Consider the following 20689-nt stretch of genomic DNA (forward strand, 5'->3'; position numbering starts at 1 on the left):
TGTAGTTGTAAGCAAACTGAGTCAAAGTAAGAGTCATGCTCCTTTTATTTTTATTATTTTTCTAACGATTTTATGTTGTTGGAATTGTGATTAAATTGGTTCTAATATTAATGTTGTTTTATTATTTTTATGATCACCATATTGCATGTTTAAAGGGAATATGTAATTGAAAATCACGCCTAATAAGATAATTTGGACAACCGGTTTAGGTTCCTTTTTAATCTTGTTCGTTATTTAATCAAGTGATCACCAATATTTTAGAATTATATGTTGCATTAATATTAAACCAATTTAGCATAATAATAGTTTGGATCAAATTGAATCTTTGTTTGTATGCCTTTGAGATCGCAGGAATCATTTTTCACTATAAGAATCGAGTAGAGGCCAATACGGGCGAATGTGACTCCATGACTCACTTCGTACCATCATCCCCGATCCTCCTTTCGTGGTTCCGAACCATATGGAGTTAGTAATCTCATGGATTATGAATGGGGTGTAACCTTCACGGGTCAATCGTTGTTGCCTATCGTTGTCCCTTTTCGTGGTTGCCTTATAATGATCCGTGAACGGTTTACAAGTTCCTTAAAAACTTGTTGGCGGCTCCCTACTTTATTTGTCCCTAATCGTTGTCCCTAATTGTAATGTCAATTCCCACTTCCTATGAGTGCCAAGCATATTTACAACATGCTTTTAACGTAGGCGCACCTCGAGCGACGCCTACAAAATCTTTTTGGGATTTTTCAAAATAAAGAACATGGAAAATCATATACAAAGGTGCATAGCATATATGAATCAATATCTCACCAAACATGACAGAATACCCTCCCCCAAGCTTGAATGAGACAACACACTCAATCATAAATCATAGAAACCATGGGAGGGGAAAACAAGGAGAGCAATCCAACAAACCAACATACGTCCAACAAGTCATCATCCACTTGAGAAAGAGCAAGGAAGGATATTACCGGATATTAGGTGGGTGTAAATACCCGCAAATGACCCAATTAAACCTTTAAAAGCAAATTTCCTCAAGAATTGGACCTTGCCTTTCATATGCTAGCAAAAATAGGAGTCAAACTTCCTTGATTCTTGATCCAAATTGAAGCACCAAAGTATATCAAGTCATGTACCTAGCAAAAGGCACACAAATATTTCCATGAGAAAATCTATTATAAAAAAGAAAAGAAATTTAAAGCAATAAAACACGGGTTACTTCCGAGAAAGGCTTGCTTAAAGTCCAAGCTTGACCGCTCTAGTAAATAGTATTGCATCGAACGCAAGAGCTTGTCAAATGCACTACTACACATTTCATAAGAAAGTAAGTGTGCACATGACAAAAATAAGGCATGCAACAATCTTAGTGCACACCTATGAGGAGAGAGATGCCAAGAGAAGGAAGAAGAATCAAAAGAAAACTCAACAAAATAAGAAGAAAAAGAAAAAGAAGAAGAAGAAGAAGAAGAAGAAGAAGAAGAAGAAGAAGAAGAAGAAGAAGAAGAAGGCAAACTCTCCTCAAAATATATTTGGGTGGCAACATCACCCTTTTCCTCAATTGGAGACACATGAGCCACATACAAATCATCATAGACAAGAGGGCCCCCGATGGGCTCATTAACAAAGGAAGGGAGGGATATAGGAGTGTAAGGGATATAGTTGAAATTTCTTGAAAAAGGGACATGAGAGTAGGGTATAAGGGCTATGGTCTCACTAATGATCTCTTTCTCACCACCATGCCTCAAATCACCAATAAGAGCATGAGAATCGATCATAGAATCATCAAAAGAAGAACACTCATGATCATCATCTCCCTCAAACATCCAACTTCCAAGAGGAACTACATAATCCCCTTCACTACAACCATGAACAACAACTCCCTCAACTTCCTTAAAGCCTAAAGTCTCAAAGCCATGCATGAATGGATGCAAATTCATTTCAAACTCATCTCTCTCCCAAGAAGCATTCTTAATGAACTTACTTAAAAGGCTATGGGAATTCCTTTGGCACTCAATAAACACATTGGACATAACCTCAAACAAGTCCAAATACTCATGGATAGAAGAGTCACATGCATACACTTGAGACTCATCACAATCAATAAAGGAAGAGATGTCAAGATTCAAAGTATCATCAAAATCATCATCACTCTCGACTCCCTTTCCTTCACTCATATGCTCACTAATAGGACTCTCACACACTCTTGGTTGCTCGTGAATATCCTCATTATCATTCTCAACACACACATTGGATTTGGAGTTTTTAATAGCAAGCGTCAAGGATGATATTTGGCGTTCTAGCTCTTCACTAATCCTTCTTCTCTCCTCCATTAGAGCTTCCCAAGTAGCATTAGGAGATTCAAAAGGTGTAGAAAGTTGAGGCTCAACAAGATAAGAAGAAGTACAACCAAGATTGGAAGAATAAACATTAAGATCACGAACATATATATCACATTGGGGGGGTGGGGCCACATTCAAACATATGAGATTTGTTAACTTGAGCATGCAATTCATTATCATGAACAAAAGAGGAAATAGAGTTGGAAGCATTTGTTCTAGGTTCAACTATGGGATCATGTGACACATCATGGGAAATAATGCTAGCATTAGAAGAATTAACACATTGCACATTAAAATTAGAAGCACGATTACCCCTATTATATACTTCCCAAGCAAACCAAACATAAAATTCCCAAGCATCATCAATTGAAAATGCTCTAAATCTACCATTATGCATTCCTTCAACTATATCCCTAATTTGCTCATTCAAACCAAAATAACAAATCTCACAAGCCTCCCAAAGACTACAACGATGATAGTCAAGAAATCCCTCAAGTCTATGGAAATATTCACAAAAAGGCTCATTGTCATATTGAGGAAATGATAGACATGCCATTTTTTTTTACAAAACAAACACTAGTGGAAAAAAGGCCATCCGTAACGAGCAAAAAGGGCCCATCCGTAACGGGCAGCGTCCGTTACGGATGGCCATTATTATTCGTAACGGGCACTTACAATGTCCGTTACAAATAAGTAGTTATTCGTAACGGGCGTTTCAAGTGCCCGTTACGAATAAGTAGTTATTTGTAACGGGCAATTACAATGTACCCCTATTCTTCTTTCCATTTACCACCCAAATTATTATAATAATTTATAACAAATCCAAATATTTCATGCCACAAACATATTATCAAACATAACATATACACCGAATTAGATTTCAAATAAAATTCTTCTTTATTGAACCAACAGACATAGCTACATAGATTAAAGAAAAATTTCAGAAAATAAGTTAGAGCCTTCTTAAATGAAGAAAATAGGTCAAAAGTTCAAGAAAAAGTATGCTGCCAATTACTTTGTTGGCAAAATTCTTGTTCAAGAGCTTCATCAAACTTTTCGTGAATAGCAGTTCTCGGAGTCTTATTTCCACATATGCTCAAATCTTCTGCTTCATTAGTACATCCTGTTTCTTGAGCCATAGTAAATCTTCTAGTACATGATGTCTCGGACATTTCTCTATCTTTATCCTCAACATTAAAAGGATTAACACTGCCATTCTTAATTTCTTCGTCACCAGTGTCTCTGTCTTCAGCAGCATCAATAGAACTTTCCTGCCTCCTAAAACATGCAAAAAAAATAAAAATTCATAGATTAGCAAATTAAGAACCCTAACCCAAACACTAAGTCAGCCACTAAAACACAAACATAAGACAAGCAATCAATTTGAAAGATTTGCAAAGTTTAGAAAATCCAATGCCCAGAAAAATTAATAAAATTGAGGGACTAGCACAAGGAGCCAGCCATACAAGTATCAGAATTGGCATATAGGGATATTGGCACATGTTTCAATAATAGCACACCGTAACCAAATTGACATATTTTTTTGACACTAATCGAAAATTCCCCAAACTTAGTTTAAATACATCTAAAATAATCCTGAACTTCCAAAATCACAGGTGATATTGTCTTGTAAATATCCCTCATAACAGTCATGACTCATGAAACTTCATTAATGTGAAAAAAAGAAGTCACTTAGAAAATAACTAACAGAAGTTTCAAAAAAAAAAAAAAGAAAGAAAATAACCAACAGAAATTTCCAGAATTTTATTGTTACCTCCAGCTTTGAGCAACTGTTCTACAAAAATTTTAATTAAGGTATAAAAATTATATGTCAGGAGAAAGAGACAAGCAAAATGCTTTGTAAGTGTACTTGTTCACTGAATTACCAACTATATAAGCACAGTACACAATGAGCCAAGAAGCGGTAACTTTAACATCTTCTACCAAATTAGCGACAAAATCAAGGGAATTAATAAGGTTAAACATATGCCTAGAACATGGGGTCACAAGACAGATGTGCAAGTAACTTCGATCTAGGCGATATCTTCAAATGATCCTCTATTTAAGTTTTACTGTTTGGAATCATGTTCAGGCTTTAAAAGATATAAGGTGCTTTTCTTTATTTTGTAGTTGCTGCATTCCCCCATTAATTTGTTTTCTTCATGCTAAGATTACAGATCCCTAATTCATGTCAAACTTTTTCACTTAGTTTCTGAAATATTCATGGTGAAGTATGCAAAAGCTAAAAGGAAGCAAAATTCTTACTAATAAATAAGAAAAATAAAAATAACAACCAACCCAGGTCAGATTGGTCTTAAATTAGCAAACAACTGTATTTCATTGAGAATCATAAATATTGATAGAAGAAGAAGCTTCAAATAAAATAACACATGAGGAGGATAATGACAACATGAGAGTAGTCATAAACTCACACGACTTTGCAAACATAAACAAGTTGCAATTTATAGTACCTGCAATGCAACATGAGCCTCCAATCCCTTTCTAGTTCATTGAACCACGACACCTGAAAATAGGAGGGAAAATAGGGATCTAGAAATGAGTGTGACAACCAATGGAAAAGTCATATCTTAAATGTTCTGAATATCTTAAAAATGAGAAAGGATTTCATTTCTCTCATATTGTTGGATATAGAATATTTCAACAAATTAACATGTAATGCCTAATCTGAAAAAATATAGATTTCTCAAATATCAGGTAGGAAAGATATAAACACACCCAAAAGAATAAGGAAAATGAACATGATTTTAAAAAGACTAAAAAAAATGTCAGATTACTAGACAGATTCCCAATATAGAAAATACAATACAAAAAGTAGGGGCTAAGAAAAAGTAGCAACTACCTAATGCAATGTCATGCATTATATGTAGAATTCATCAACTCAAAAGATAAAAGATGATACATGTTCAAACACTTAAAAGCCCAAATGACAAAATTCAGCATAGACTAATTTACACTAATTTTTGTCCACAACTCACCTTTTAGAACCGCAATTACAAGGGATTTTTTTGTCCTTAAGAAGAAATTTGTAATTATACAAGATCTTTTCACCAGCAGATATATGTCATTTGGCATATATAAATTTCCTCTTTTGGCTCTCGATGCTTATAATTTTGGTGTAACAATTAGGCTGTAGAAATGAGTAGGTTTCACGATCAGCTAGTAAAAAAATAAAAATTAAATAAAACTTTGGAAAATTATTCAGTGAAGTTCAACTCATCAATGTCTACCTCACATGAATGGTTTATGAATCTAGCAACACCGCCACAATTAGTAGCATCTACCTGCGCACATTTTGGGGACAAATCAAGATAAGTGCCTTTGCTTTCCACCACGCAACAAAAATATGTTTAGTACAGAGAACATTATGTCAAAATATCATTCAAACTTCAAAGTTGAACACCTAACACATAACCAAAGAGCAAGAACAGATAAACAATTGATCATTTGAATTATAATAATAACACATAGTGCTGAATCCAACACTATCTCAAGAATGAACCATAGACATCATAGTTCTAGAATCTCGTTAGAACAACTCGTCTTAATGCCTCACGTCAAAAAGCACTAAGGTAAACAAATTCAAGAGTGTCTACACCATAAGTAGTATGTACTGTTGGGGTTTGGTGAGTCAGACTCACCGCGGAAACAAACCCAAAAACAAGACCGCACTCGCAATAAATAAAACCATAAACATAATTAAATTAATCACAAGATTAAGATAAAACGATTACCTTTGGAGCGTGCTTCGCCCGACCGGAAGGGGCTCTTACTCGAAAGCAAGCCTCGAAATTACGACGGCCTCTAACGATAGTCCACCCACAACTCGACCACCGAAAACGGTCCAATGCCTTGGGGTTAGCAAGGCCCGACCAAAACCCGAGTAATTAATGAGTTCAAAGGTTTTAACAATGGTGATGCCTTTTTCAACTCTTACTCAAGTGCTTTTCCCAATACCCCAACTTGGGTATTTATAGGGAAATGCATGAGTGTGAAAAGCTCTCCCATCAATGTGGGAGAATTTGATTTTCCCATTTATTTTAAATCTAAAATAAAATTAATAATTAAATAGTAATAAATCAACAAGTGGCAAGCATACAAGGAGGAGTAGGTGAGGACCACTTGGAGGATGGGGGACTAAACTTGCCCCCCACTCATGCTTCCATAACCGACCACCTCCCTTTCTTCTCCTCCATTTAAGTTGTGCCACATGGCAGCTCACTTGGGCACCCATGGTTGCCTTGTGGGCTTCCATGGGGTGGTTGTGAGGCTTCGACCCACCTCACTTGCGCCCAAAAGCATGGGCTGCTAGCTGCCACGGCTTAGCAAGCCACGCACCAAGTGTGCGGGCTGCTAGCTGCCACATGCTAGCATTGCCACGCACACTTGGCGCGGGTTGCTAGCTTTTTTCTGCACCCCTCCTAGCACTCGGTTTTACCGATTCTAGGGGTATTTCGGTCATTGTTGATTTATTATTATTTTTCACGTCTCGTCTTTTACTATTTTCGACTTGACTTTCGACGTTCGGTTTCGACGCTCTAAGCTTAAATTCCCGACGTCTAAATATTAATTACTCGGTTGACTTATTAATTCCTTTCGGATTAATTCGTCGCTTCGGTTCGTTAGTTGCTTGGGTGTGACCCGAAGGGTTCAGTCAAGATTAAGCTGTAATATTAATTATGCATTAATATTACTGATCGAAAGCGGCCTCCACCCAGGCATTCCGATCACTCGACCTTACTGAATATATTAGCTTTCTAATAATTCTGAACCCACTAACGGAATAGTACACTTGTTCGAAGGACACCATTCCTTTCAATCTCCCACTTGTCCTTCCGGACAAGTGTGCATTTAGTGTACAACCTTTTTCCTATGTCGCTCAATGTCTCTTCATGAACTATAAGGTAAGATTATTTTGTCATCCTTATTACGTCTAGAAGTGTTTCTCGATTCCGAGTACGACTGTTAATAAACAAATGATTTCTAAAATCCATCCGAGCACGACCATGTATTTTCACAGTCTCGCTCTACGAGAGGCGTTGTATACAACAAAGACATCTTCACTATTTTAGTAGGGGGACATTCCCAGTCTTGTAATGTAGCTCCTCTTATTGGGAGGACCTAGCCGCCCGAGTGTTGCCGTTATAATCCCCTATTACGGCATACGTTTGACAACATCAAAGCGGACTAGTACTCAAACAAGAGAACTCACAATACTCATGGTCAAGGAAATAGGTTCCGATAGCCATAATGAGAAGTATACTTATGATGATTTTTAATCTCTTAAAGTATTCTCATAGATCGATCCAGTATGGTTCTAAACCAATACCTGTGCAAATGATTTATGACAATCATGTCCTCGTAGCATAAGAAACGGTGCTATAAATCAGACTACACACTAATCTCAATTGGTCATTAATCGTCCACCGTTTAAATAACCTTGATTAGGGATAATTTTTTATTATAATATTCAATGTTCACTTAATAGGTGTTTCCTTACCAAGACTGGACTTGATACCCTATTTTGAATATTCTCAGAATAGAATGGACTCATTATTTAATCATAAACAACAATTAAATAGCAAACGGAGTGATAAAATATTGCATGAAATTTATATTACTTCAAAACTTGAATGGTTTTTCTTAGTGTCTTACATTAAATGTTCAAAATGAACTAAAACACTAAATAAGGAAATCAAAGCCAGTCTCATACATGCTTGATTCCCATTGCCTCAACGTGCTTGTTGTGCTTCACTTGAGGCAAAGGTTTAGTAAGTGGATCGGCTACATTGTCATCCGTTCCAACTTTGCAAATTCTGATTTCACCTTCTAATTTCCATTCTCAAATCATGTGAAACCGCCATTTGACATGTTTGACCTTTTGATGTTCCCTTGGCTCTCTGGCCTGAGCAATAGCTCCATTGTTGTCACAATAGAGGGCTATTTGACCCTTTATGGAGGGTACAACATCAAGTTCACCAACGAACTTACGAATCCAAACAGCCTCCTTAGCTGCTTCAGCAGCTGCTAAGTATTCAGCTTCAGTTGTAGAATATGCAGTTGTACTCTGCTTGGCACTCTTCCAACTAAACGCTCATCCATTTAGACAGAACACATATCCAGATTGCGATTTGAACTCGTCTCTGTCTATCTGGAAGCTTACGTTGGTATAACCTTCCACAACTAATTCATCTGAACCACCATACACCAGGAATTTATCCTTGTTCCTTTTCAGGTACTTTAGGATATTCTTGGCCGCATTCCAATGGGCCTCTCCTGGATCTGATTGGTAACGGCTCGTAGCACTCAAGGCATATGATACATCTGGCCTAATACATATCATGGCATACATGATCGATCCAATAAGCGAAGCATATGGAATCTGATTCATTCCTACCCGCTCATCAGGTGTATGTGGACACTGCTTCTTGCTTAGGGTTATGCCATGTGACATTGGCAGGTGACCTCTATTGGCCTCCTCCATGCCAAATCGAGCAAGTACCTTATCAATATAAGTACTTTGACTCAATTCAATCATCCTTTTTGATCTATCCCTATAGATCTTGATGCCTAATATGTACTGAGCCTCTCCTAAGTCTTTCATTGAGAAGAACTCCAAGCCAGGCCTTTACAGACTCTAACAACGGAATGCTGTTTCTAATGAGCAATATGTCTTCGACATATAAGACTAGGAAGGTGATGTCACTCTCACTGGCCTTCTTGTAAACACAAGATTCATCTGGATTCTTAATAAAACCAAACTTACTGATGACTTCATCGAATTGCAGATTCCAACTTCTGCTTGCTTGCTTTAGTCCATAAATGGACTTCTTAAGCTTACAAACCTTCCCAGCATTGTTTTGGTCGACAAAACCTTTAGGCTGTGTCATATACACAGTTTCTTCCAAAATACCATTAAGGAAGGAGGTTTTGACGTTGTAGGGAATAAATTTCAAGCTTTTAAATCCCACTAGCTTGAACCCCACTGTGATCATACACTAAAGTACGGTGGCGTCCAAAAGGGAAGAAGATAGAGCAAAAGAGTCGCCAACAAGTTTTTAGGAACTTGTAAACCGTTCATAGGATGAAGATTACACCCCTTAACGATCCAAGAGATCGTCAACTCCATAAGGTCTTTGAACCAAATAAGGGTTCGGGGATGAAGGTACAAATCCAACCTAAAAGAGATTGAACCTGCCCTAATAATAGGCCTCTACTTTATTCTGATCGTATTCGTGTGCGCTTTCCTATTAACATGCAATCAATAGGATTAACCCTAAACCTGTTTATCTATGTTGGTTGAATTTAATGCACAAATAAACTATTATTGGCGATCACTTGAATTATAATCATAATTAACCCTAAACAAGATTATTAATTATCTTATTAAGCGTGATTACAAGTATAGATTCCCTTTAAACATGCAATAAAAGGCGTGATCAAGCAATAACAATAAATATAATCTAGCAACATAATTATAATCAATAATAATCATGACAATAAAATTATAATAATAATCAAAACAATAATAATCATCATAATAATATAATAATATTCATAATCATTTATAACAATTATAATCATAATCATGTTCATGTTAATATTAAAACATAATAGAAATAGCAAGATCCTAGGCATGATACTAACAAGATTAATAACAAACCCTAGCATGTCACTAAGCAATAAAAATCAAATCTTTAACCCTAACATGATACTAACAATCATAAATATTAGGAAGAACATAGGAAGCATCGCAGGAATCATATTTAATATTAAAGTTACCCTAGACATGATACTAGAAATATCATAATAACAATGTAAACATGATTTCTACATCATAATATCAATAAAAATCATTAAAGTACTTACTTTGATGCCTCGTACCTCTTTCTAATAACAAAATACACACGTTAGTAACTTCAAGGAAAATAATAAACAAAACAATTAAATTAAATAATTGAAAGAGAGATTTGGGACCAAACCCTCAGAAATTAAACCTTTCACGTCTAGGGCAAAGGCAACTTCGAATATGGCTAGGTGTTTCTAGATCTTGTGAATGCGGAATTTTGTATGTGAAAAGCAAAGTTTAGAATTAAGAGAAAAAGGAGAGATAAAAGAATTAGAAAACTGATTGTAGATGAATGTAGATGATTGAAAACGGAGTTTTTAATACGATATTTATAGAGAAAATCAGCCAAAAAGATAAAATAAACAAAACAGAGTCAGACGCACAAAAAACAGAGCTGGCGCAAATCCTGGCTAACTAGCGCCAGGCGCCAGGCCTGGTTCTAGTCGCCAAAGCCTGGGGTCAGGCGCCAAGCCCATTTCCAACGCGTTTTCGAAAATCAGATAAGTTTGCCGTACTGGAGGATAAAATCATATAATATCCTCGAAAATGCTATTTGATTTTGATTAAAACTCTGAAAAGTCAACAAAAGTCAATTTATCAATGCTAATTGAATTAGGAATGAAAAGAACCTTCTAGAAGATTCTAGAAGACTAAAACCATTCCTAATTGCATTAGGAATAATAAATCATATTAGGCCCTCCTCAAGATCATTGGGCCGCACATAAGACTCAAAACGGGCCCAGTTTAAGAAATTGGCCATAACTTCCTCAATATTCATCGGAATTGGGCTTATAAAATATATCGTTGGAAAGCTCTCGTCAAGCCCCATCCAACTACACTATTGTTGGACCCATATCATGGACCAACCAAACTGGATTGGCTATTTTCTTAAAATAAGTTTTCAAAAACAGAGAGGAGAGAAAAGAAATTAAAACTATCCGCAACACTAAACCTTCCACACTTTCGCTTCATTTGATTATGATTCGACGTGAAAGGTACTCATCACTGGGTTTGGTTTTGGGGAGACACAAATGGGTGTCTACAGACGTCCATCTGCCATATTTCATAATTGTAATATGCAGTAATCGCTAGGAGGATCCGATCGGATTTCAGCATTGCGACTGGTGAAAAGGTTTCATCGTAATCAATACCATGAACTTGTCTGTAACCTTTTGCCACCAATCTAGCTTTGTAAATGAATACATTTCCATCTTTGTCGGTTTTCAACTTGAAAATCCACTTACATCCGATAGGTGTATAACCTTTGGGTAAGTCAACCAAGTCCTAGACTTGATTTTCAAACATGGAATCCATTTCAGATCTCATGGCCTCTTTCCATTTAGCAGAGTCGGTGCTTACCATCTCTTGCTTGTAGGTTGCCGGTTCATCTCCATCCATAATCAGGATATCTTGATTCTCGGTTAATACTAAATCAAGATATCTATCAGGTTGATATCTCAGCCTCTGAGACCTACGTAGGGTAATGGATTGAGCATTTGCATTGTCGGTTTGACTTTGCACATTTTGATCATTTTGACCTGCGTCAACAGATGCTGTTTGAACACTTTGACTGTCATTCTGATTTTGTTTCTCATCCTCACGAACTTTGTCGAGTTTGATTTTCCTCCCACTTGTCATTTTGGAAAGGTGTTCCTTCTCCAAAAAGACACCATCGCGAGCAACAAACACTTTGTTCTCCGATTTGTTGTAAAAGTAATACCCTTTGGTTTCTTTTGGGTAGCCCACAAAGTAAACCTTGTCAGATTTGGGATGAAGTTTGTTAGAAATCAATTTCTTGACATATGCTTCGCATCCCCATATCTTTAGAAAAGACAACCTAGGAGGTTTCTTCGTCCATAATTCATATGGAGTCTTTTCTACAGCTTTTGATGGTGCACGGTTTAGTGTTAGTGCCGTAGTTAGAAGTGCGTGTCCCCAGAAAGAGATAGGAAGATCACTAAGACCCATTGTTGATCGTACCACGTCTAACAAGGTCCGATTTCTCATTTCGGATACTCCGTTCCATTATGGAGTTCCTAGAGGTGTCAATTCTGAAAGTATACCCTTTTCTTTCAGATGGTCATCGAATTCTTGGCTCAAGTATTCACCACCTCGATCCGATCGAAGGTCTTTGATTTTCTTGCCAAGTTGATTTTCAACTTCACTCTGAAATTCTTTGAAATTTTCAAACGATTCAGATTTATGCGACATTAGGTAGACATAACCATATCTACTATAGTTATCTGTGAAGGTGATAAAATATCGGTGTCCATTTCTTGTGGTGGATCTCATTGGTCCACATACATCAGTGTGTATTAGACCTAATAAGTCTCCTGCCCTTTCTCCCAACTTGGAGAATGGCTGTTTAATCATCTTTCCTAATAAACATTCCTCGCAATTCTCAAACGATTCTAAATCGAAAGAGTCAAGAACACCTTCCTGTAGAAGTTTCTTGATGCATTTGATGTTAATGTGGCCAAGACGATAATGCCACAAGTAAGTCTGATTTGACTCCATGGTCTTAGCTCTTTTGGTAGTATTATTCACATTATAAACTTGTTTTTCTAAATAAAGCACATAAAGACCATTTTCAGAATGTGCAATACCATATAAAACATTATCGAGATAAAACGAACATTCATTGTCCTTTACTCAAAATTCAAAACCCTTGGCGTCCAACGCCGAAATTGAAATGATGTTTTTGGTAATGTTAGGAACATAATAAACATTATCTAGTTCCAAAACTAGCCTGGTGGGCAAAGACAAATTGAGAGTTCCTACGGATACGACACCAATTCTGGCTCCATTGCCGACCCGGAGTTCAACCTCTCCCTTCTCTAGCCTTCTAGCGTTCCTTAGTCCCTGAGAATTGGAACAAAGGTGTGAGCCATATCCGGTATCTAATACCCATGATGCTAAGCTAGTGAAGTTAAAGTCTATAACGAATATACCTGATTCAGAAGTAACGGTTCCGTTATTCTTATCTTCCTTGAACTTGAGGCAATCTCTCTTCCAATGTCCCTTCTTCTTACAGTTGAAACATTCGGAATCAGATTTAGAAGACTCTACCTTCTTTTCTTTGTTATCCTTGGTAGCTTTAGACTTAGGCGGAAAGGTTTTCTTCTTACCCTTCCCCTCAAAGCCTTTCTTCTTCTTGCCCGAGAATTTGAACGGCTTGCCCTTTTTAATCATGAGAAATCATGCTTCCCCTCATCCTTGAGCGTTTGCTCTGTTTGCTTCAACATACCATATGAAGCTCGGTAAGGGTTTTCTCCATGCTGTGCATGTTATAGTTCATCTTGAACTGATCATATCCTTTATGCAGTGAGTGGAGAATGATGTCAATTTCCATCTCGGTTGAATACCCTGCATCAAGCCTTCCCATGTTCTCAAACAATCCTATCATTTTGAGTACATGTGGGCTGACTGGCTCTCCTTTCTTGAGCTTGGTCTCAAGGATCTGCTTGTGGGTTTCAAACCTTTCAGTTCGGCCCTGCTGTTGGAACATATTCTACAGTTCAGAAATAATCTCAAAAGCTGTCTCCTTTTCAAAGAAAGTTTTTTGAAGCTCGGGAAACATTGTGGCCAACATGATGCACTTGACATCTCGATTGGCACTTTGCCATTGATTTAGGGCAGCCTGAGTCACCTCCTCATTGGGAGCCTCGGGCATTTCCTCATCAAGGACATATTCCTTTTGCTCTTGCATGAGAACAATTTGCAAGTTCCTTTGCCAATCAAGAAAATTTGGCCCACTCAACTTCTCCTTGTCGAGAATTGAGCGTAACGAGAATTGGTTGTTTGAGTTATTTGAAGACATGATTCTACAATTGAAAGAATTTGAAATGAAAAACCATTCATAGCACTTAAATAAGATTGAATTCATGCATTTTAATCAAACTTATTTAAAACGTCTTATTCACACATTTAAAAGTTGTCCCCATTTTTGGTGAGAATAAGTCGATTCCAAGATCCAAATAAACAAAGAGTGGTTAAGCATGCTTTGGATTGTCTTAACACTCAATCTCCTAAGGTAAGCAACGCTTTGCTAATGGCTCCAAGCCACTCTTGGTTGAATAAATCGTCGCATCTAATGCTCTCTCAACAATTTATTCACTTTGCCACGACGTGTTAGGACTCCATCACTCATATCGTTGAGTACAACCAAAACCAACTTGCATACCCGGTATGCCTTACGTTCCTTGGAGAAGTAGTGATGCCTTGCTCTGGCGTAGCCCACCACTACCCTCGGTCGGTTGGTAAGTGTTGTTTTGGAATGGCAAGTTTTACTCAATATTTAGGGACCTAGGGTTTCTATGTTGGTTGAATTAAGTGAACTTAATTAATCATCACAACATTCGAAATCCTGAACATGCATCTAACATATAATTCATATACATAAACATATATATATCGAATAACATAAATAGAGATGCATTTGGCAACTAGCATGACCCCTTGAGATCTTCAAATCTTCAAAAGGTCTTCATTTGCAACTTCATGGCTTCGTCTTCCAAGACTTGACCAAAATAAATGCAACTACTAGTATCTACGATTAGGAATAATCTAAATATTAAGGTACAAAAATACTCAACGGTTCGCATACCGTATTTTCTATTCTAATCGGGCCCCACTAGGTGCTATTTCATAAAACCTGTGAGAGAATATACATTCCATTCATCTATTCACTATCTGTGAATGGCCCATGCATTTTACAACGATAAACAAGTAACAATGCATAAACACGCGAGAACTAGTAACTAATCTAGGTGGTTAATCTAATTAACACGCCTAATTAAAACTAGTCAAAGTTATTTTAACCGGTTATGAAAATAATAAAATGAAGCTCCCACTAAATTCCGCATTTAACTTAAATAATCCAATTAATTAAGTTGGTAAACCCAAATATTTGCCAAAATTAAATTTTGCAAATGTCGCTAAAAAAACGGAGGGCTAGCCTCCAAAATTTTAATTAAAAAAAATAATTAAAATAATTAAAACGACAATTTAAGCAAAAAATTACGTAGTCCAAAATGTCTAAGTGCCTAGCACTAAGACTTGGAGTGCTCACACCCCGCACAACCGTTTGATGCTTAATGAACGTGGGAGTGGGCGCGATGTCGCTAAGCGTTACACCGCCCACATCAGCGAACTTTCACGCATCAATAACGTGGCCCTTGATGGCCATGTTGTACGAACTCATTGCACTACATTGCTACGCATGCAACGTCTACGCATATCACCCATATTATGCAACACACTAATAAACTCTTAAAATAGCATTGCCTTAAAACCCGGGGTTAGAGTGCTAATTATGGGATTGTGCGCATCGTGCCACAAGCACGTAGCACATCCAATCGCACTCCCCGCAACACCAAGCATGCACACGGGCTTCTTGTGCTCGCACCAGCCATGGCCAGCCCAGCGTAGCAGCACCAGCCTTCCCTCGCACGCACGCATAGGCTGGCTACCTATGCGCACAACACTACACACACACGCACGAGGCGCCCAGCAGCCTCGACAGCCTCATGTGGGCTGCGTGAGCAGCCCAGCTGGCCGAGAGCTAGCTAGGGGCTCTTATGCCTCGACTTGTGTGCTTATGCCTCGGAAAAATTTCCGAATTTGTGTCTGACAATATTAATCAATTCTAAATTAATTTTAGAATTAATTTTGAGGAAAAATGAAATTAATAACAAGTCCAACTTAAATAAATTCATCCAAGTGCAATTACCCAAAATTATTTCCAAGAACCATTCTTTAATAAAATTGGTTTAAACTTGGTGTAACAAAATAAATTAGGGCAATTCTCATTATTAATTTAATCAATTTAAATTAATCTTGAGATTTTGACAAAATAAAAGGGAGTTGGAAAATGAACATAAGTTCAATAAAACTCCAACTTTAATACTTGTGAATCCTTGAAAAATTACATCTTCCAATATGAAGATAAACAAATTTCTATCACAAGTTTTAAACTTTATGATTCCAATCAACTAAAATGATTAAATCAACAAAGTTTAACAAAAAAAAAAAGGAATTTAGTAACTCAAAGTTTCAATCACTTAACATAATTAAAGATTGAATCTTTAGTACTTAGAAGCCTCAAAGAACAACAATTTCACACTTAATGCAATTAATTTGAATTATGTGAAAAATAAAACCAAGCTTTCAAACATAAATTACCACCAAGTAATTATGCCTAAAGAGGTTTAAAATTGCATATAAATTAAGGAAAGAATTAAATACATAACCACCATAAATATGCAATGAATTTTCAAGGTTAGAAAGACTTAAAATTTTTCGTCAAAACGAAAAATCACTCGAAAAGTGCATTTCTGGTCGTTTTTTGGCTAAAAACCCATTCCTGAAAGAGTAAAACCATTTCCAGAACGCCTTTTCCACCCAAAATTCACTATTTTTGGGTCAAAATCTGGGTTCGGGAGCTGAAGACAACTCTAATACGAGGTTAAAATAGATAAACGAGCTACTAATCTAATTAGCAACTTAATACCAGAAAAATTAAGCCATAAAAACACCTTGAAAAAGTATTATGATTTTAAAAATAAACGAGCGAGGCTCCGATACCGCTGTTGGGGTTTGGTGAGTCCGACTCACCGCGGAAACAAACCCAAAAACAAGACCGCACTCGCAATAAATAAAACCATAAACATAATTAAATTAATCACAAGATTAAGATAAAACGATTACCTTTGGAGCGTGCTTCGCCTGACCGGAAGAGGCTCTTACTTCGAAAGCAAGCCTCGAAATTACGACGGCCTCCAACGATAGTCCACCCACAACTCGACCACCGAAAACGGTCCAATGCCTTGGGGTTAGCAAGGCCCGACCAAAACCCGAGTAATTAATGAGTTCAAAGGTTTTAACAAAGGTGATGCCTTTTTCAACTCTTACTCAAGTGCTTTTCCCAATACCCTAACTTGGGTATTTATAGGGAAATGCATGAGTGTGAAAAGCTCTCCCATCAATGTGGGAGAATTTGATTTTCCCATTTATTTTAAATCTAAAATAAAATTAATAATTAAATAGTAATAAATCAACAAGTGGCAAGCATATAAGGAGGAGTAGGTGAGGACCACTTGGAGGAGGGGGGGACCAAACTTGCCCCCCCACTCATGCTCCCATAACCGGCCACCTCCCTTTCTTCTCCTCCATTTGAGTTGCGCCACATGGCAGCTCACTTGGGCACCCATGGTTGCCTTGTGGGCTGCCATGGGGTGGTTGTGAGGCTTCGACCCACCTCACTTGCGCCCAAAAGCGCGGGCTGCAAGCTGCCACGACCTAGCAAGCCACGCACCAAGTGTGCGGGGTGCTAGCTGCCACATGCTAGCATTGCCATGCACACTTGGTGCGGGTTGCTAGCTTTTTGCCACGCCCCTACTAGCACTCGGTTTTGCCGATGCTAGGGGTATTTCGGTCATTGTTGATTTATTATGATTTTTCACGTCTCGTCTTTTACTATTTTCGACTTGACTTTCGACGCTCTAAGCTCGAATTCCCGACGTCTAAATATTAATTAAATTACTCGGTTGACTTATTAATTCCTTTCGGATTAATTCGTCGCTTCGGTTCGTTAGTTGCTTGGGTGTGACCCGAAGGGTTCAGTCAAGATTAAGCTGTAATATTAATTATGCATTAATATTACTGATCGAAAGCGGCCTCCACCCTGGCATTCCGATCACTTGACCTTACTGAATATATTAGCTTTCTAATAATTCTGAACCCACTAACGGAATAGTACACTTGTTCGAAGGACACCATTCCTTTCATGTACTTACCACTCCATCTCATTAGTTTGTTAGGTTTCATTTGAAAACACGCATCATAAGCATAGTTCAGGACTCCCCAAGGGTTTAAGAGAAGATGAAGTGGAGAGTGTAAAAGTCAAGCTAGTTTTTTTTTGTTTTTTTTATTATTATTTCTTTTGAAAAAAAAGAAAGAAAGAAAAACTTATATTTATACACCAAGCAGAAGGTAAAACAGAGAACACACAGTCCTCAAAGCAACAAATACAGAGCACAAATTAGCACAGTCCTGATCAATTTCTGAACTAACTATAAACAGTTCCTGCTGTCTTAGTCCACAAAGATATGAATATATAGTTCTATCCCACAGTTAATCTACAAGGATAGAGGCTGAATTTAAATCCATCAAACTAATTTTGAAGATGAAAAACAAGCAAGGCAAAACCTAAAAATCATGTTTTCAAGATCGTTTATGCAGATGTTCTGTCATGCAAGCCACCATCATCAGGAAAATCCGAATTCTATGAGGTTGGTTCTTACATAATGTGTCCTGTTTTAATTAAAATGGGAGTCTGAGACATGACATAATAGCACAAGTTATAGATCAATTAATTAAAAACTATAAATCGGATAGTTTAATTAACCTTACAAAGTTAATGACAGTCAATAACATGCTTCAATCTTATGTATTTTGTTTGGCCTTTTCTAGTTTTTTTTTTATTTTTTATTTTTATATACATATATATATATATATATATATATATATATATATATATATATATAGTGCACACAAACTTCTTGTAAATTTATTTTAATTTCCTGAGGGAAAATGTATAATGATGTAATTACCAAAAAAGAAAAGAATTTTACTGCTTAGTTAAAAGAAAAATAACCAAATAAGCATACATATGAAATTTAAAGCTCTAACATACTAGATGAGGAATCAAAGATAAGATTAAGACAATAACTATTGTATATACAATGTAATACCATATAAATTATCGGTTAAAAACAATGATCGGATAAAATGCATACCATAAAAACTTTAGCACCAGAATTAAGAGCATTAATGACCATCTTTCTCTCAGTCGGACCCGTAATCTCAACCCTCCTATCAGCAACCGCAGGAGGTGGTGCAGCACACACCCAATCACCTTCCCTGATCATCCTAGTCGTAGGATCGAACCCCGGTAACGCCCCACTATTATACTTAGCCTTAGCCTCCTTCCTACACTCCATAGCATACTTAATATGGCTCCTAAACTCCCTTTGTAACTCAGCAACAAATTGCAAGGCATCCTTAGACAGGATTTTTGCAAACTCGTTGTCACACCTTCACAATTAAAACTCAACAATTAAAACAATTCAAACTCAACAATTAAAACTCAATTCACAACAAAATTACCACCAAAATTAAACAATTCATCAGCCAAAACAGATAAAATCATCACCGATAATAATTCTGTAAACAAAAACATCATCAAGAAATTAATCATCCAAAATGTGACAAATTAAAAGAAGAAATTCAAGAAAAAAAGAGAAAGAAAGAGGCGAAACCCAAGGAGGAGTATCGCTGCCTCCGCTTTGCAGAGATCTGGTGGATGATCGCCGGATTTTCTTCTTATCGGTGTCGACTTTCTTTAGGTTGTCAACCTCTTCTGCACAGAGAAGATCCTTAATCCTTCTTCCCTTCTTCAATTGAGTGAGGAGAAGATCCTATATCCATAGAGAGGAAATAAAAATGGAGGAGATTGAGTGAGGAGAAGAGAGAGATTGAGTGAAATGAGAGAGGTAGAGAGTGAAATGTGACGGCTAAGGAAGAGAGTGAAATGTGTGAATATGGGGTATGACGGCTAAGGACTACTTGATGAGAGTGAAATGTGAAACCCTAATTATAAGAATGGGCCTTTGTCATCAGCTGGACCACATTTACACATTTGTAACGGGCACTATCTTGTTCGTTACAACTAATACATATTCGTAACGGGCACTTTCTTGCCCGTTACAAATAACATAGTTTTCGTAACGGGCAATATATCGTAACGGACTGTTATTTTAACAGTTACGAATATGTTTATTGTAACGGGCATAGATTTTCCCGTTACAAATGATGATTTTTCCACTAGTGAAACAAAAATAAAATAAAAGAAAAGTATATACAAAGATCTAGACTCAAGCAATAAAAAACACTCAAACATAGACACCATTCCCCGGCAACGGCGCCATTTTGACGAGGGGCGGAACTAGGTCGTTGAAACTAATCCTCCCTCGGTCAAACTAAATTTATAAACTTAACAAACCTATATACTAGTATAGAGGCAAGTCAAGGGTCGAACCCAAAGGAACGGTAATGTTCAAGCGCTCTCAATTATGCGCCTAAGCTAGGTCGAAGACAAAGATAAAGAGAGAACACTAACAACTAACAAACAAATAAAGCACTAGGAACGGGATCAACAAGTAATCATGACAATTGTAGCAACTCGTGAACAATATGCAAATCAATGGTTGTGAAGACTAATGGCAAGCTCAATCAAAAGAGTCAACAAGCTATCTTCTAGAGGTCAAACTAGCGCCAACTACGAGAGACTCTAACTAGGAGCATCACTAATCAAGCTCAATCGACAATTGCAATTCCTAAATCAATGGTCTGTATCATTAGAAACTACAATGCAATCTAGCATAATTCTCAAGGCCTATCCAAATTGCACACATGCAAACTTCGATTA

At 37.2% G+C, this 20689-nt stretch overlaps 1 protein-coding gene across 1 annotated transcript; it reads right to left on the bottom strand.

Moving 5' to 3' along the window:
• Window positions 1–3157: 3157 nt before the first annotated feature.
• On the bottom strand, window positions 3158–19488 carry LOC145626857 (malate synthase, glyoxysomal-like). Its single transcript, XM_081679327.1, has 3 exons — window positions 18999–19488; window positions 4805–4857; window positions 3158–3611 (listed from the first exon to the last, which is right to left on the bottom strand). The coding sequence occupies exons 1-3, from the start codon at window positions 19200–19202 to the stop codon at window positions 3323–3325; spliced, it is 546 nt and encodes a 181-aa protein (XP_081535453.1). The 5' UTR covers window positions 19203–19488; the 3' UTR covers window positions 3158–3322.
• Window positions 19489–20689: the final 1201 nt, after the last annotated feature.

The sequence above is a fragment of the Chenopodium album genome, chromosome 4 (genome assembly GCF_948465745.1).
Source record: "Chenopodium album chromosome 4, dcCheAlbu1.1, whole genome shotgun sequence".
Classification (NCBI taxonomy): Eukaryota; Viridiplantae; Streptophyta; class Magnoliopsida; order Caryophyllales; family Amaranthaceae; genus Chenopodium; species Chenopodium album.

Excerpts from the sequence above, each read along its gene's own strand:
- LOC145626857 (XM_081679327.1), bottom strand. The coding sequence starts at position 19,202 with ATGGAGTGTAGGAAGGAGGCTAAGGCTAAGTATAATAGTGGGGCGTTA. Across the intron at positions 4,858-18,998 it reads CTGGTGCTAAAGTTTTTATG|GTGTCGTGGTTCAATGAACT; the intron begins GTATGCATTTTA and ends TCCTATTTTCAG. Across the intron at positions 3,612-4,804 it reads AGGCTCATGTTGCATTGCAG|GAGGCAGGAAAGTTCTATTG; the intron begins GTACTATAAATT and ends TGCATGTTTTAG.